Source organism: Montipora capricornis, chromosome 14 (assembly GCF_036669925.1).
Source record: "Montipora capricornis isolate CH-2021 chromosome 14, ASM3666992v2, whole genome shotgun sequence".
Taxonomy (NCBI): Eukaryota; Metazoa; Cnidaria; class Anthozoa; order Scleractinia; family Acroporidae; genus Montipora; species Montipora capricornis.
The window spans coordinates 21,881,586-21,901,129 of NC_090896.1; the positions used below are offsets into that span (position 1 = coordinate 21,881,586).

At 38.0% G+C, this 19,544-nt stretch overlaps 1 protein-coding gene across 6 annotated transcripts in view; it reads left to right on the forward strand.

Moving 5' to 3' along the window:
• The window catches only part of LOC138033865 (lysine-specific histone demethylase 2-like), a 171,942-nt gene that overhangs the window by 135,113 nt on the left and 17,285 nt on the right, over positions 1-19,544 (forward strand). For all 6 annotated transcript variants that reach the window (XM_068881726.1, XM_068881731.1, XM_068881729.1 and 3 more), the window contains 8 exons: positions 3,559-3,732; positions 6,805-6,879; positions 7,558-7,692; positions 11,105-11,273; positions 12,685-12,743; positions 14,032-14,232; positions 14,756-14,830; positions 15,571-15,687. In XM_068881726.1, the coding sequence (XP_068737827.1) occupies positions 3,559-3,732; positions 6,805-6,879; positions 7,558-7,692; positions 11,105-11,273; positions 12,685-12,743; positions 14,032-14,232; positions 14,756-14,830; positions 15,571-15,687 (1,005 nt within the window). The remainder of the gene's footprint in view (positions 1-3,558; positions 3,733-6,804; positions 6,880-7,557; positions 7,693-11,104; positions 11,274-12,684; positions 12,744-14,031; positions 14,233-14,755; positions 14,831-15,570; positions 15,688-19,544) is intronic.

Sequence of the window (19,544 nt, forward strand, 5' to 3'; positions counted from 1 at the left end):
GTCTAGTTAACCAATCTGCGATGTTGGGTTCACTTTCACACCAGTACCAATCCTCTACGTTAGTACCTTCTTGGATCTCACCAATTCGTGTTGCAGCGAAAGTGTTGAAGCCATAAGAACTTTTCTGAGTCTATGCAATGCACTATCTGAGAGTCAACTATATGATATCTACACGCTTTATCGACGAGGGACTTCAGTCGTGTGTTTAAGACTTGACACATTGCTCTCTGACAGGGTGGTAGGCAGCATAGTCATAGCCTATTAGAATATCAACAGGTCCAGTGGGTCACTGAAGTTCGTCTTGCGCTACATTGTTGAATAGGTGTGTCACTCCGTCCATGTTTATCCTGTCGGACGTAATCTTGTCTATACCACATACTTCGAATTTCACGACCTTCCCTTGTTAAGCAAGGAAAGTTTGTACTTGACTGTTCTGATCGTGTTGTCTTGACCACCGATTTTTTGCGATCGACAAATTCACTGCTGTCCCTTTAAGGCTTTCTTCCTTGGCCTTACTGTTAGTGATAAAGCATAAAGATGCTGCAGAGTCCCACGTAACGTTGGCCCATTCTCTTTTTGTTCTGATTCTTTGTATTTGAAGGAGGCATGTGTCTTCTGTGTTACAACATATGCTTGCAGGTCCAGAGGTGCTGGCTACATTTGCGGGTGTAGGTGAGGTTCTTCGTTCATCTTCGTGTAAAGATTGGTGTTGTAACGAGCATATTACCTGATGCTGCATGTTTTCTTAGTTTTGCAACTTTGTATTCGATGACCGGACTTTAAACAAGACCAGCAGGCTCCCTTCTCTCTTAGGAGTGCTATTTTTAATTATCGCTTATGGGTTTTGATAAGTAGACTCTGCAATCTTCGGAATGTTTTGCATCATCGTGGATCAAGCATCTCCTCTGCGTCGTTCTTTGACTTTTAAAATCCATTTCATCCTTGGCTATGGTATGATGAAGTATGGCTTTCGATGGTAGTAATGGCGCTCTCAGTGAGGCATTATCATATTCAATTCAGCTCCTCGCTGGTTCTGTAAAAGCTTGAGAAGAGATGGAAATTTATCGGATTTGTTCACAGTGCTATTTTCTGCGCTGACTATTTCGGCTCATTTTCGTCGTATGTCTGGGGGCAACTTATTCTCGATGATGCTTACTGAGCTCATGGTTGTTATTTTCTGCTTCCAAACCCAATCTTGTCAGGTCTCTGTAACCGTCTTCTATGATTTCAACAAATTCAGTGAATCTCTTTTCTCCCTCTCTGATCGTTCTGGTTCTACGTATTCCGTCGATAATGATGTCTACCACTTTTGAAGGGTCTCCGTATTTCTCGTCTAATCTTTTCCACATTTCTGTGGCGTCGTCGTCGATGTTTTTCACTGTGTTCGCTGGTTCGTTGCCTAGGCATAAGTACGTATAAGATGTCATCTCTCTGAAGGTGCGGCATGACTTGTGTTGACTTGCGGATAGGTGCGAATTTCGCCTTCAAATTGCGGCATTCTTATTTTTTCTAGTTGAAGATTGAAGGGTGCATGACTTTCTTGTGCTACTGGTTTCGGCTCTTCCTCGCCAATGTATGCCAAGACTCGTTCAGTGATTTCGTTGAATCGGCACTGTATTTTGGCAGCCCATTTTAAGGCGGTTGCGGCCTTGTCCCGCTCTGCAAAATCTATAAGCCTCTCGTTTGTTTGTTTGCAATTCGTAAATGCCTCTTCCAACTGGGTTAGTAGCCTTTTTAATGAGGGTATAGCAATCGTGTCGGACTGAATAGTGTGCATAACGTTGCTATGCAATGCCTCAGATACTGCTTGCGCAGTGTCACGCTTCAATAGAGCCTTTTCTGTCATTTGTTCAATTTCCGTGCGTGCTTTCCTCGTTGATTCTTGACGTATAGTGTCCTTCTTCTCAAATTACATTCTGTATATATTTGATCTTGTATGCCGTTGCTTCTGCGAACAGTTCCAGGACCTGTAATTCTAAGATCCACGTTTCCGCAGATTCTTGTTCTTCATCGGTTAAGAACATCGTGTAAAAATCATGCTTACCTTCAACTATGTCCCATGCCGTGGTAAGCTTTAGGTAGTTACCTTCAACCATTTTGCGTCCTTGATTCGCATCTATTGATTTAAGGAGTTCATTTCTTTTCCTTGTGAATCTTGCTTTGGCTGTACGCCATACATGTATGTCTTTGGCTTCGTCTGTCATCTCTGTGCTATCCATCCCGGTTTCCGGAGTTACCGATGGCATTCGAATGTTTCGTCAGTCGCGATTGTTTCACTGTTATCAAACATTTTATTTCGGTGAATGTAAGGGATGTTACATCAATGGAAGTCGTGCAGTTCAAATCCTAATAAGAAAATTACACGATCATGAAATATACAGATATTTACCCAGTGACTCACTCAGGTTCACAACCAAGGAAAAAATGGTTTTATATTTAGTATTATGTCGTCATGATGACGTGTCCCATTAGTGAACTGATTATTTATTAATCAGGTAGTTAAGAAGTGAACAACATAATTTCTCGATGAAACCCCCCAAATGGAATCTACTTGAGTTTTCTAATGAACATGACATTTCAAAAACCAAACAATCAAAGTTGCTCTCACTCATACTTCTGAAGAATTTTAAATTGCCTTGTTCATAAAAGGTCGTTACTACCGTCAGACTCCATGAATGGATTCTCATAGTAAAAACAATCTTTAAGACTTTTCAACTAAAAATTTAACCTTCAATTTTGACAGACACTTTTCTTTCTTTTCCCGATAGAAGTAAAAATAAATACATGGATTGTCAGGGCTTTTTTGTCTGATGAATTGTGAAGAAGTAAAACGTGAAAACACTAAAACACATTTAAAAAGCAAACGATGTTCCGGCGCTACATTTACGCCATTATCAAGTTAAAAAGTGGACATGTTTAAGGGGTAATACGAACATATAAAATGTGAGACAATACATAAAATATTTGCAGGTCCTACACTGTATGGGTATAATTCCCGAGGTAAGAAACACATTGAGGAAAAAAATATGTACCCCTTCTCTTAACCATGCAATCAGACTTCATTCCTGCCAAACTGTTTGTGACACTTTCCTACATTTTTTCTTTCCTTATTGTGTTTCTTACCTTGGGAAGTTACTAATATAATAATACCCATACAATGTAGGACCTGCAAATATGTATTGTTTAATTCACATTAATTTTTTAATAATAATAATAAAATATAAATATTTGTATTACACCTCATACTTTTTCACTTTTTAACTTGATAATGGCGTAACATACATGTACGTAGCACTGAGATGTTGTTCGCTTTTTAAAATGTGCTATAAAAATCTTTTTGTGTTTAACTTCTTAATCAATTTTTTTTTTGACTGGCAAGATTTTAGCCTCATTTGGTACATGTATTAAAATTTTATCTTGGATTGTTGTTAATCAATGGGCTTTTAAACAACCGGTCCCAGTTCAAGTCATTTGCATGCAGTCAAAGCAAGCAAAACACAGTACTTACATGTAGTTGACTGTTGATCAATCAAAGATTTGTCATGATAACATTTTCAGGAATTTCTTACCCCAGAGAGGTGTGCATATCACATTATCCTGAGAGGTCTTGTCAGAGTATTAATGGTGGCTGAAGTCAAACGGGTTCTTTTTTTCCTGGCAAAGAAAGGGTTTGTCAACCATGGGATTTTACCAGATGTGCCGAAAAGTTTAAGAACAACTCAAGATTCTAAGGTACACAGTCTAATTAATTTAGAGACACTACCGTAACGGTAGTTTTTACATTTGATATTTCCAACCTTCACTGTACAAGCACACTGTCTCTAGTGACTCTTGATTACAGGAGGATGGATGATGCAGTGGTGAGAACACCCACCTCCTTCCGTTCCCCGAGTTCATATCTTTAGTTACCCTTGGAGTTTAGAGTAGCTTGATTTAGCTACAGTAGTATCTCTGAGCATTAATTTTACCCTCCCAACCATGAAACACCTCAGAGGACAGACCACAACACCGGGAACTCCATGCCCTACTCTCCGAATAGTGCGTCTTTTACGTCCCACATCATAATAATGTGTGTTGAGTTTGTAGTTTCTCTACTGTGCTCTTGATTTGATTAGTTCCCAAGCTGAACAACACTTGACACTTACCTGTTGACTCCTGAACCACCCGGCACGTTGATGACTGAATTCGTCTGGCGTTAGACAGAGTAAAAATAGTAATATACATGTATCAAGTCTCACTCCAAGGGAGGCTGATGGGTTAAATAAAGTCCATTATTATTATTATTATTATTATTATTATTATTATTATTATTATTATTATTATTATTATTATTATTATTAAAGTTGGCAAGCTAAGGGAGGTCTTGCACTCAGGATGCTACAGTTCCAGTTCACATTATAAAAGCACTACTAACAATAACTAATGGGAAGAAAAAGAATGATAAAATTCCATTTGATAAACTGGCACTGTCTAGTGGTGAAACCTAGGCACATTTTACAAAGATTTAATTGTTAAAAGGATGCTGTCACTGGGATTTTGCTGTCTTTTGTTCAAAGTGGTTTTAATTGTAATCCTTCAGAGGGCTGCTGAGAGGTTTTTTTTAGTGCCGAAAGTAACTAATTAAGGACGATGCCTACTAATTCAAAGGTATTTTTGCCTTTGTTTATGTTTATGCAGGAAATGTAGATCTTAACAAGTGTTATTGCAATCCAAAACGAAAATTGGGGGTAACCACGCATGTTTCAGAGATAATTAAAATACAAAGCAATGTATGGTGTTCTTTCTCACATTGAAGCTTATTATCTCTCAAAAATGCATGGTTAATTACTTCCAATTTTCTTTTTGGATACCAAGAATACTTACTAAGATGTACTTTCTCCAGATAGTTTTAAACCACGCAAAAATATCCCTGTATAAGTAACCATCACCGATAGGAAACCCAAGTATCTCGAGATGCGCAGAATGTATGCGCAATAACAATGGTGGGCACCATCCTTAAGGGATTTGTCTGTACTACTGTCTGGCGTTAACCCATTCACTCCTCAGGACCCCTAGGATGCCCCCAGTAGATTAGTAAGATCGTCTGGCATTATATAGACTGAGTAGAAACTGTTATGGCTCACTCCCAGGAGTCAGTGGGTTAATGGAGGGCACAACTTTGACTGATTAACCCATTGACCCCTCAGGCACCCAAGTACGTCCCCAGTTGACGAGGTAGAGCGTCTGGTGTTGGACATCTACAGCCTACATTTATTTTAAGTTGTTAAAGTCGATTAGACAAAACAACAACTCTTTGTAAAAAATAAAACACATGGCAAATAGCTAGATGGAATAGGTGAACCTAATTAGATATATAATATATACATGTATATACATACATACATACATACATACATACATACATATGTATACAAATAAGAAAAGAAATGTATAGAAATAAAAGGTATAATATTTGTGTAATATATACAAAGTCCTGGACATGTATCGTTCGTATTTAAGATATTAAGCTAAATTTGTTTTAAAACAGTTCAGTGACTTAGAATTTATGATCTCTGAAAGCAAAGAATTCCTTTGACACATGGATCTAGAAAAAAATAAAATGTCAGAATGTGCTTGCTAATTTTGGGTATTCTATACTAAAATGCAAGACTATATGACTCAGTTTGCACATTAGTGTTAATCTGTTTTCTTTTTTCTCCTTTCTAAAGTATCCCATTCCAGGGTCCGGTTCCTGAAAGGTGTAACAACTCTATTCCAGGGATAAATGTGCCTTATTCCGGCAGATTTATCCCTGGAATAGAGTTATTACACCTTTCAGGAACCGGCCCCAGGTCTCTAAGCATATCTGTGTAATGCTAGCTGTCCGGTTGAAATTATGAAGGCAAAAACGTAGTCTGTAACGTAAATCTGTTAAGTCTCACTCCCAAGGGTCAGTGGGTTGCTGGAGGGGACATAGTGTTTTACTCCTTAGGTGCCCTTAAGGACTCCCCCAGTTGACGAGTAAAATCGTCCGGTGTAAGTATCACTCCCAGGGGTCAATGGGTTAATTACTGGCTTGACATCTTGCACCTAATTTTCATTAAACAAGAAGTAAAACCTAGGCAAATCGTTGGCTTACACACACCAGTTTTCTTCATTTTAAGTACATGAATTGAACCTATGAACTATGTTAGCAAAAGTCCTCTGATCTTTGATGGGTTTGGTATTGTGAGAGTCAAGTGAAACCTCCCAATAATACTATGAAGCAACACAAAAGATACCTACATGTAATTTATTATACCCAAGACACTGCAGAGCTACAAATGCTACAAAGTGAAAGTCTTTGTTGAGGAACTTATATTATTAAAATACAATTATTTGCCGAGACGAAGTTGACGTCCTTATTCACTAACATTCACCGAGCCTGAGTTGAATATTAATAATTATAATTATTGTTTTAGTTTAATTATTACAAACTAGGTGATTATAATTTGAAAAATATGCATTTCCTTTACATTATTAATTTCTTCATCTGTCACCTTGACAAAACGGCTTGCTTCCATTTTTGAAAGGTGATCATCATGTAATAATCAAGTCAAGATCAACCAATCATTGCAGAGAATTTTCAATAATCACCTATGTAATGATACTAAAATAGAATAGTGATGTCAAGTTTACATGTACTTTAAAGCAATCTTATCAGGGAGCAATCTGCCAAGTACAAACAAATGGCCAATAATAACAGATTTTTGCGTAATTTTGTTAGTCTTTTATGTGGTGCTAAAGGTTTTAAATGAGCCCAAATTAATTTGATGTAACTTTTAGCTTTCAGTAATTGTGATTGGTGCTGGAGCTGCTGGCTTGTCAGCTGCAAGACATCTGGACAACTTTGGCATAAAGGTACGTGTACAAGCTGTGCTAACTTAGTACCTTGACCCTTTGTGTGCCAATGTGTAGGGTTAGTTAAATTGAGTGACCTGTCGTGTAAAGAGGCTAATTCCTTCATTAAGTGCGTGAAGAGATGTTGCTTCAATCTGCCGATTAATGTACAAGTTGATTGCAACATCATCTTTTTGTTTTCACAAGTTAAGAATGCATACATTTAATAATAGTGTTAAAATTTTTGGAATCAACTCCTCAAACCTAGTAAGTTTGATCATCCTTAGATAAAAATAGTATTGATTTCAGTACTTGACAAATCAGACATTACTCAGAAACTTTTCATAGGACTGCAAAGATACAGCAGCCTCCGTTTTCTTTTATTAAGTACCTTCTACATATATGTATCCCATTGCCCTCACTTGTTTGGAAACATGTTTTACCTTTTTTTTACTGAACTGTGGCCCCAGGTACTTTTAGAAATTTGGCAGCCAGTCAGTTATAACCCTTTTGAAACATTTACACAGTGTCTTATTTGATTCAAAGGCAGAACGTTTAAAGCACCTTTGCCTGCTCAGAATTACTATATACTTGATCCAGTGTAAGAGTATTTATTATTATTTTATCTTTTTGCAAATACACAAACAACTTTTATATTCAAGAACTGGATTGAGTCATCAGTCTATTTTGAATTCACAGGGAATGGTTGTTGAAAGCAGAGAGAGGATCGGTGGGCGTGTTTGGGATGACAAAATTCTGGGTTGCTGTGTTGGTAGGGGAGCTCAAATCCTCACTGGCTGTATAAACAATCCTCTCTCCGTGTTGTGCGAACAGGTATTGTCAAAAAAGCTCTATTGTGACTATTTTGCTGTTTGATTTCTGTAAAAGATCGAAGCTGCATTACCTTGTGTCCCTTTGGTTAATCAAGCCACCTTAAGGACAATGCACTACTCCCCCATTTACAGCTGCTTAAACCCAAATTGGATTCCTGTTTGGGCAATAACAAGGGCATTTTCATCATCTTGAATTTTTTTTTTGCATTTTATTTTGTTTTAATTTCATCGTAGAGGTATGTTACTTACAATACTCACTTACAAATACATACACATATAATACACAGTGGACCTCTTTACATAAATTACACACACACACACTCGTTTTAACATAATAATGACAAGCGCAGTACAAGATTAAGATTGCATTAGTTTTCAATATACTTGCCCCATTTTTCCAAATGGATGGGCAACCTGTTACAAGATTTGGCGACCATCATTTCAAGTCGGTAGATCATCTTAATCCTAGCGTTTAATACTGTAATGGATGGTTTGGTTTTATTACATCTACAGGAATAAATATATTTTTTCGCAATCAGAATATGATTTACAAATAAATCTCTTTTGCAATCCATTATACCAAACATTGTCTTTATTAGAAAGATGTTCAATTTCAATATCTAGGTTGCCTATCCATTTTATAACTTCTGCCCAGAATTTCTTGGTGTAATGGTAAGTTACAAAAATATGTTCAAGAGATTCGTCTGCTTCTCCACAAAAAGTGCAAGCCGGAGATGGAATTATCCCAATTTCGCTAAGGAGGACATTCGTGGCAAGACATCTGTTGGGATGTTTATATTGAAATTCGTGCGATTTTGTGTCTAAGGCAACATGATTGTGGAGTAATGTTTCTATTTCCAATTTGAAATGATCTTCAATACGGCTTTGCTAAGTAAAACATTTTGACCATTTAAATATAACTGAACCTGATTTTGTAAGTTGAAAGGCTCGATGACAGAATGATTACCCGTTTTTAAAAGTGTGCGCCATTCAGTTGGAAGAGCTTCGATTACACAAATAAGTCTGAATGCATCCAGCGGAGAAATATTTAATTCTCGTAGATGATTCTTATTAAGTTATAAGCGTATTATCTTCAGAAATCAGGTCTCCTATTCTAAGAATGCCTTTATTTGCTAACCTATTATTATAGACGGACTTACCATCCACACAAATAGCTTTATTATTCCATAAAAATTATTTTTAAAAGATCTACATTGGTGGGGTTTTGTTGCTTCCTTGGTTTGCTACACAGCATTTTGCGAAATATTTGAGACATTCCTCATAAAACGTTGGAAGCTTGATGGGCAAGGTTTTTACATCAAAAGTCATTTTAGGTAGTGCAGAAGTATAGTTTTCCAACTGCTGGGTTGCTCACTTGCGAGTTGTTTGCAACAAAGTATTCTCTGGGTTTTAATTATGGACTCTAGGTGTGGAGCTTTGAGTCCGCCATCTTCAATATCACTAATAAGCGCTAGGCGTTTGATTTTGTCTTTTCCTTTCCAATAAAGTTAAAAATTATTTTGTTGGCCTGGTTCAAAAATTCTTTGTCTAAGCAGATCATGCTTGCATGATAAAGGAATAATGGAATAATAAATGTCTTGACGATTTGAATTCTGCCAATAATAGTGAGGTCTCTCCACCTCCACATCCTTACCTTATCTTTAATAGATGTAATCAACTCGTCAAAGTTCATCTGTTGTCTAAAAACGGATAATCAGAAGTGCGTAATGCGTGTGGGTGTGTGTGTGGCTGTGCGTGAGTATGCAGGGACTACCTAATTACATGAAATTTTCGCGACACGTTAATTTCGCGATTTTGAGGTTCGCATATTTCGCAACATCTAATTTTGCGATTTTGCGAAAATTTTGCATTTTGACTCACTTTAATTTCGCGTTTTTGAGTGAGACACACTCAAGGAGCCAGTAAATGGACAGTTTGAGGATTGTACAAAAGAAGTGCTACCTGGAGTAGAGACGGAAAGCAGTAGCGATGGAGAGGACCAGAACATTACCACAGAATAGCTCAAAATGATTGTTATAAACGTGTGTAATAAAGTCGCTGTTTTAGTTATTGACATAATGCGAGTCAATTAATTTTCGCGTAATGTTATTTTCGCGACATTTAATTTTCGCGTCACTTAAATTTCAAATCGCGAAATTCGCGAAATTAACGTGTCGCGAAAATTTCATGTAATAAGGTACTTACGTTTTTTGCCTACTCTGTATTAAAGATCTGTATTGTTAAGTAATTATTGTATAGTAGCAATGTAATCATGTATTTGTATTCTTTATATGTAAGTAATGTAAATCAGCGATGTAAATTAGTTAATAAAAAATGAAAAAAAAATAGAAAAGTTCATCTTTTGTTTTATGCGATAATCATATGTGAAATGAATCTCCAGAATTTTAACATCATTTCTGACTTATCATGATTTATTAATTTTTGAGACCAGAACACTCTCCAAACCTTTTTAGAAGCTCCAAGAACTCCAATAAAGAATTATCATTTACATGTAACAGAAAAGCGGTTAAGTCATCTGCAAAATGTTCCAATTCAATTTCTTCTCCATCCACCATAATACCCTGGTCATTTTTGTATACTAATAGTCAAAATCTCTAAGACAATAATGAACAAATAGGAGGGTAGCGGATCTCCCTGTCTAACCCCGCTAACGGGGCAGTGAAAAAACCATTGCATTGAAAAAACACAGCTTGACATGTTGTTATAAAATGTGTAAATCCATTTTATAAAACTAGGTCCAAAATGAAAAGCAGACAGTACGAAACAAAAAAATCTCTACTTACAGAGTCAATTGAATTAGCATGCTTGAAATAATGGCATTGTGGCACAAGCAGTTGTGTCTTCAGTAAGAACAGAGCTGAATGTTCATTAAAAGGGAGGTGGGGTTCGAAATTAAACAGCAATGATTTTAAGTGGATCTTTTCTACATGCATGTATGATATCTTGACAGTCGTGGAAGACTTCTCACAGACAACGTATTGTACACTCCATTGGATAGCATACACTGTATTCTTACATAGTTGCGCTCTTTTTAATCTTCAGCCTTGTCAAAGTTTTGCCATTTGTTTAGACCATGGTAGCTTGGGAAAGAACCATTTGTCACTACCGGTATTTGTTGGTGTATTAGGGGCAATGTTTTAATTTAACTCCTGTGTAAAATACTCCAGCAGTTTACTTGTTTTAAAATTACAGTATTTCTTCCTTGCTATATATTTCTACACGGTAAGAAAAGAACAATAACGCAACAGGAAAAGTAACATTGACTGTTTTTTTAAGAGTGGATCACTAATAATGTTAAAAGGCGCTATATTAAGTATTATTTTATGTGCATGTACTGTACAATGTGGGCTGTAACTTCTTTACGCATAATTTCATTTCCTATTGATTCCTAGTCTGGTTTGACCATGCACCACATCAGTAGCAAATGTGACCTTCTTATGGAAGATGGCCAGTTTGTCGATAGCAACACGGACAGCAAAGTTGAATTTCACTTTAATGCTCTCCTTGACGCCATTGCTGAGGAGAAGAGAGATTTCTCTGACGATGACAAATCTTTGGAAGGTACAGTTCATTTTTATTTGATAATCCAGGATTCCACGAGAGAAAAACAGAAGAGTGTTCTTTTTGCCAATTTATATCTATACAAAATATTTATATTAATAATACTGTAACAATAAATAACTATTGCAATTGCATGTACTTGCTCTACCATCTGAGCTCTTTAAGTCTCTGGGAGGTGGTCACTTCCAAGTTCGTAACAGTTATTATATCCTGTATTAGTATATACATGTACCAAAACAGTGGATAGTGTTGAATGTGCGTGCTGATTGGCTACTTGAACTCCGGATAGCCTTTGCTATTCACCTCCGAGCAATTCGCGCGGAATTTCCGCAGGAATAAATGAGTTATAATCATCTTTTTGTGCTATATTTTTTTTAAAATAATAGGCTCCATGTTTATTTAATTTTAAATACCCAGCAAAAGTTTATATTACACTTGAAGACCAAGGTACAAATAAAAAAGAAAAAAAATTAACTTACATTATGACATGCAAGCCAAAACAAGAAGTAATAGGCAGCTACAGCATGTAATCACATACTGACATGTACAGGAACTGAGTGAACGTACAATCAAATAGGGCAAATAAAGTCAATTGAATCATGTAAATTTCTCAACCTTGTATTTAAAATTTATCTTACTGGGAAATTCAGTCGAAATAATCGAGCTACCTTTTAAGTTGTGTGAATAGATGTAATACATCTTGTGTAAAAAAAGTATAGTTAAACCTTCTCACAGCCCCATGCGCAGCAAGGCTTTGCTTGAACAAGCCAAACACGATTTCTTTAGGTTCTGGATTAAAACTAGTATTGTTTGTGGCATTAAACCACCCCACCACTTGACGAGTGAAAGACAAGGTGACTTGGCAGTCGCGGGCTCAAGTTGAGAGGTCATCGAGGTCAGCTGTTTCTTTTTTAAGTTGACTGCTGACCAGGTACTGGTTCTCGATTAGATTGCAGTCTCAAGCCAGGTTAACTTATTGTGAGAATAAATAACACGGTAGCTCCGCTTTTAGGCCTGGCTAAATCTATATATTATAGAGAATGTATGAAATTTCGTATAATTGGACTTCGGTTATGTAATTCTTAGTGAAAGTGATCATCGCAGTTAATGAAGCAATTGCAAAAGAAGCCTGAAGAAATTGCGGGCTCATGGGTGCAATTTTTTTAAGGTCAATGCACCCATTCACTTGTAATGGCTTTTTTTACTGAAGGAGGGGAAGTTTCCTTCGTAACCACTTTTATGATGCCACGCAACGCTGTCCCCAAATGAGCAGTCCGTGACACTACAAAAACAGCTTCTAACGAGACTAATGGAGGGGAGTATAGTAGCGGAAAAGCTGTCCTTAGCAAAGCGCGGTCCATCTGGTTCTGATGTTGTATGTACCAGTAATACATGTTTATTATTCCAACAGATAAAGTTTTGGAGATGCACAAACAGTTCTTGGTGGAGACGGAGGGCTTATTCACGGAAGTAATTACATAAATTAGTGACTCTTATTGCATACGCTCTTTTCAACGGTGCATGTGTTAAGTGATCATAATTTTGTGAGTTTTCTTTCGGTTTTCGGTTGAACGGCTTAAACCATTGGGTAAGCTGATGGCTTTCCTTGTTAGTGATATTGTTCTTGTTAAGTGATTGTGTGTGAAGGAGAGGAACTTGGACTGTTTGGATATTTCAAGGCGAGTGCTGTTGAAGGTTGTTCGAAGGGCTTTGCAGATGTGAGAAACAAAGAACGAGTACAAGAAGGTGGAGGAGGCAAGGAAGGGGACGTTTCGCGAGAAGAGGTTGAACTGCATGTTTACGAGGGATTTCATTGAAGTGGCTCATGAGAGGGTCGTGGCAGTGGCGTAGATCTGAGTATTTGGGGAAGAGCACAGAAGGATATGTTTTTGCTGCTCAGGAGCAGACTTTGCGCGCGAAGTTTTTTCGGGCAACAATTGAGAAGGAGGATGGAGATCCAAAGTGTAGCATGCTGCGTAGCGGGTAGTTTGGCGAATTTTAGGGCCTGTTTGTAGGTGCGGTTACACGGGGCACTTTTACCGTGGTTAATGACCCTTTTACCACGGGAAACTGCATTTAGTGCGTGTGACCGACATTTCCCTAGGTATATTTCCCGTGGTGAATTTCCATGGATTCGTCAAAAAGATCAGAAGAAGCGTCCATGACATTTAACGTGGTAAGTTGGAGGGGTGTTTTGATGCCCGAGGTACAAGGGCCAATCACGATGCTGATGAAGTTGTGATTAAATTTCCCGCCAATGAATTGCGTGAGATTGCTTTTTGCCTCTGTAATCTTCGTAACGTGTGACCGCTGGTTAACACGGTATACTAGAAGCCCAATTGTGAGGTACCACGGGATAATTTACCATGGGAAATGGCATTTACCATGCTGTGTGCAACGGCACCTTATATGAGGCGAGCCTGCCCGGTTTGGTGGGCTCACCCGCCTGTCTGAGGTCTCGGCTATTGTATATGAGAAGGCGGGCTGACCCGCTTGTTGAGATCCCGGTCTGAGGTGCCGAAATCTCGACAAGCCGGACTGAAAATTCCTGATATAAATGGCCCTGCCCGGTTTGCCGGGATGAAAAATTGTCATGACGCATTGGTTACCTTGAAAACGCGCCAGATTTGCATCATCACAGGATTATTTTTGCATCTTTTGTTTTAAAATGCCTAATTATAAATAGCTTTATAGAATTAAAATTCCTAGAGGTCAAGTTGCCCTACGTTGACATAACGAACTTTGATTGACTTTATAGATTGAAAACAAAGTGCTGCAATTTCATCTTGGAAACCTGGAATTCAGCTGTGCTGCTCCTCTTTGTAAAGTATCCTCCATATCCTGGGACCAAAATGAAGACTTTCCACAGTTTTCTGGTGATCACACCCTTCTACACCATGGCTTTGGCATCTTACTCTATAATCTTGCTCAGAACCTGGATATCAGGCTTCAATTTGAAGTAAAGAAATGAAGCATAATCATGCAGTGATAATCTTAGAAACTTTGATTTTGTGTTTGTCAGAAGCAAACTTCGCGAAGGCCATATTCGGAGTTTGAGGACTGTCTTAGTATATACTAAGATTACATAATTTATTGAAGCAGCTTTCTTGAAAAAGGCAAAAAAATATGAAAGTTTTTTCTTGTTTCCCCTGATTGTCTTCAGCTTTTGAGTGCCCGCCAAAGTATTCATCAATTTCAGGATTAGTTTAGTGATAAATCTCGAGGACGCCAAGAACCTTTTTTTGACTAAGAAAACTATCCATCTTAACGGCAGGATACTCCTATTTTTTTGAGGATGGTTTCCTGTTTAATTTGATTACATCTCTTGGCTTCTTAAATCCAATACCCACTGAGAAGCTACATTTTTATGTAAGCACTCAAAATAACAAGATACATGAATTTTAGAGATACTTTGCCGTTCAGCTAGCACCATTTGCTCACTTAATCGACTAGTTTGCTATTTTTTTTTTTTTTTTTCTAAGGTGAAAGAAATTGATTACTCTGGCGACAAAGTTGTCATAACAAGCTCTGATGGAAGGGTACTCTCTGCAGACAAGGTAGTACATGAGCGTTCCTGCTATTCCAAAGATTAGCTGATTGTTACTATTTTTTGTCTGGTTCTTGAGGTTCGCGATGGGAAAGACCTCATGCATATACCCACCAAGAATCCCCAACTACGTAAGGCACGCTAAATTATTCAGTTTCCAAGAATTCAGTCATCCATATCAGTTTACCTTCATCTATATTACATTGCCCACGCGATATATAAGATGAAATTAATGACGGCTGACAAATGTAGCATCGTAATGAGATACACCCACATTGTGTAGACGTCACAAAGTTTCCTTTGGCGCAACACTGCAACCCCGACGACAACCCCATTCAAACATTTTTACTTAAAACCTCCTTTCGTGTGCGTTCGATGCGGGAGAAATGTACCGACATTCATACCACACATTTGTGTATTCTCTTACTACTGTTCGTGCAGCCTGTTTCGTGTGACGGTTCCGTTGGCCAAGAAATCCAGTTCGATTCACTTAGTGAAAGCTCACTTTTCTTTATTTACCAGAAAAGCTCCCAGTTCACGACCAGCTTCCTTCGTGCAGTAACCTAATCCTCAACAGATCGTGTATAACATGACACTTTTTTATTAACAGTCAATGGCTGAATTCCGTTTTGTGGTGATGCTGTCTAACAAAGGGAACCTTTTCTTTGTTCCCCTTGTTTTAACATTTGTATCAAGTGATCTCGATGCCTCGTGAATGCGCTTCAAATCATGACAATTCTGTGTCTACAGGTGATTGTTACGGTGCCTTTATTCGTCTTGAAATCTGGGCGGTTGAAATTCATCCCAGACCTTCCCGAAAGAAAGCAAATGGCGATACAAAATCTTGGAGCAGGACTAATAGAAAAGGTGAGTATTTGATAGTTGGAGGACATCGAGTAATCAATTCAAAGCTTGTTGATCGTTGATAAATTCGATGGGGCTAACAGAGCGAAGGTCGTTTGCGTCGTTTTTGGCTGCCGGGCGGCGTTGCAATTTTCCCTTTCGTAACCAAGCGATGTCATTTGGACGAGACAATTTTCACTGTTAAGTTTGTCGTTTGCAAGTGAGTAAAAAACTACTTAATCTAGGACTAGATTAGCAGCGTATGTCACTTAGAATTTTAAAAAAAACTGAGAAAAAACCTTAGAAAAAAATTAGAAAAAGTTGATCGAACGATGTCGAACTCGGTTCAAAGGCTTGAGAGCAAAAGCACTAACGTCTACACTACCGAAACAACGGCAGCAAGATGGCAATTTTAAAATATTCAAATGAAGCTAATTCTAACAATTTATTGAAAGCTAGCCGAATAAAAAGGCGTGGTTACTAAGAATGGCATCGACCGTCAAAAATGGCATCGATTGTTTGCGAATGGGAAATAAGCGGCGGCGTTACACGAGCGTGAAATTTATTCGAGTGCATCCTACATTCAACAAAGTCAATCGATTCTGATTAGACGTTTACCAGTTGTATAATCACTCCCAAATTATACTTTGCAGACCCAATTATGTTCATATTTTGATGGTGCGGGATCAAAATATCTATATTTATTTAATCGAGTCATTTTACGGGATCACATAAGCCCGACAAATTCACCTGGCTTCGTAGCTCAGATGGTAGAGCATTGCACCGGCGTCGTGGAGGTCCTGGGTTCGACTCTTGTTGAAGCTACTTGAAATTTTAACCCATTCTCTACCTTAAATTAACGATTATCGTTAATTCGTAATTTGCTCTGAATATACTATTTAACAATTATTCCATGAGCGCGCGTTGGATATGAGATGATAGATAGCCAACGAGGCGCGTAGCGCCGAGTTGGCTATAATCATAATCAACCAAGCGCGAGTGGAATAATTGTTTTATTAAAAACGCCCCCAAAATATAATAAAACTGGACTACAATAAAAATATTCTGCTTGCCGTGTTTGTAGATCATGGTATATTGGCTCATAACCCATGATGACTTAGCCAGTCAAAACTCTCGAATTGCATTATCCAATGATCCAGTTCTTAATAATATGATATAGATTATGGGGATTGGTTACATATTTTTTTATTTAAAAGATAACCCAAGTGCATGGACATAGGACTCGAACCTGGAAATGTTGATTAACCCGTCACCTAACCACTTGACCACCACACCGCTAACTGCTCAGGGACAATATTTTTAACATTGTCTGATAATGCTGTGTTGTCACTCGGCAACAAACAATATTAAAGTGAAGCTATGGTCCTCGCAGTTGATTTCATTTCCGCAGTTCATATATGATCCATTTCCATTTCCGTTTCCAAACTTCACTACAAAGCTAAACATTTTAAAATAAAAGCTTAGGCCTAAATTATTAATCTAACTTAGGCCTAATTAATCTTCAGCAGCGATATTCTATGGGAGACTAAAGCCAAAAAAAATTTTTTTTTTCGGAGAATGTGTCTTGATCTTCATTGGTGAAACGGAAAGAATTGTTTCCTTTCGAGTAGAAACTCCGGGTTCAAATCCGATCCACGGATATGATTTTTTTGTTTTCCCTATTCTCTCTGCTACGACAAGTCCTGGGACACAGTGCCCTAAATTAACGTAAATTCCAAGCAAATACACCTTATTCCAAAATGGCGGTCATTTTAGTATTCTTTTGTTTGCTTGCAAATCAGCCCTTGTTGCCTCGTTCTTAAGCTAAAAATTCATAAGAATATTTTACCTTGAACGAGGTAACAAGGGCTAATTTGCAAGCGAACAAAAGAATCCTAAAATGGTGGCCATTTTGGAATAACGTGTATTACGAATTAACGATAATCGTTAATTTAAAGAAGAGATCATGTTGGAAATTTTCAGGTGTCTAGAAGAGACAGAGAATTAATTAAATTGTTCAGATAAGTGCGAGTATCACTTCTCCCTTTCGTCTCAACTTCAAATATATACATTAATTTTATTTCATTCATCGAGTCCTTCAAGGGAACACATGAGCCCGACAAATTGGCCTCAGAACTGAGTGGCTTCATAGCTTCTCCCTTCCGCCAATTAAAGTGAACATAAACTCAAATATTTTTCGCTCCCAATATAAATCTCGCCATTCAAAGCAAACATACGGCACCATTATTGCTCAGAATTTCGTTTTTCTGTGCCGTTAACGCCACGTAAACTTGGCAGAAGTAGCAGTAATTTGGACCCACGACCGTGATGCGAGAGGCATGGGTATATTCTGGAATTATATCACAAACTGCTTTGCATTCCTGTTTTCAAAGCAATTTTGCATTGCAAAGCAGTTTGTAACGTAAAATTGATAGACCCATGCCTCTCACATCACGGTCGTGGGTCCAAATTACTTTTACTTTGGATAACTGTGCGCGTCTTGCATGGCAGATAAAAAGCGAAATTTTGAGGTGAGGACGGTAAAACATGTTTGCTTTTGGTGGATGGCAACCACGCACGTACTGCTAAGGCCAAATTCAGGCTAGGCGTTTAAACATCCCTCAAAGTGACATTCCCCTTTTCTTTCAACTTACACGACGTACAATCTATTTCAAACTTCAAAATCTACTTCTGTAGTAAACTGGCATTTAGCATGACACACAAGATGGCGGGTTTCAACCACTTTATTACCAAGCCATCATGAGTAAAACTGCACCCAAATACTAATACATTACAACTTCAGAGAAGATTTAGAATAGGCATGGCAAAGAGTTGCACTCAGATCGATGACTTCTCATTGCAGTTTCGAATATCCACTAGACTAACGAGACAAGTATTGACATAGTGATATCCAGCAAAACAAGTGAAAGCTAACCGTTTTTAAAGTGGTTTTTAGACCTAAATAATGTAGATCATGGCGGCGTAGCTCTTGTTGAAATAAAGCTCTATTTCGGCCAGTTTTCGTTTTTTTACGGCGGTAAGCTTGTCATATGAAGACGGAATGTGGCGTCGTGTAATTGTTACGAAATGTTCAATGTCATTTTGAGGGAAGGCCATGAGTGTTGACCGTTTAAGGATAGCCACGAGAGTGGATTTTATTTGGACAGTTCGTGCCCAAAATATGCAATTACGCTTCACAGTTCAGACTTCCATATGCGAATTCTATGTTAATAGTTTTTTGTTTACCTGACCAAAGGAATTTCCCATCTAAGCGACCTCCGCACGCTTTAATGGAAAATGCTTGGGAAATGGAAAAGACGTGTTGAGGCCAAGGGGCTTTATCCAAATAGACCTTATTCACGATAGCCGCCATGTTGGATTTGCTATTATCATGCAAATTAGCTACACAATTCTGAGGAGGCAAGCAACACAAGTTCGAGAGGTTAAAACAAACATCTTAGCCACACAGATGATTTGTTTCATGTTCATTGAATGTTTATCACCTAAGTAGTAAAATAGAATGCTTACACAAGTTGCTTCGATTTTTTTTTCACTGAAAAATTAGCAGATAACGAAGTAGAAAGTCAAAATGTCGGAGGCAATCAAAAGATATAAAATTATTATAAAAGGTACTAAATTCTAAAATGTACTTTTAGCAATGTTAATTCACTATTGCGACGAAAGGATTTTCCGCAATTTGCCTTTATTTCAATGTTTGCCCCCCAGCATAACACATGGCTAATTTGCATGACAATTTTAAAACCAACATAGCGGCTATCGTGAATAAGGGCTATTGGCACCTTAGTTGGCGGCCTCTGGTGCTGCTGCCTGGGCGCCATGAAAAAGGTTTGTTCAAACTAGTGCCAGTGCCCGTGTGCACG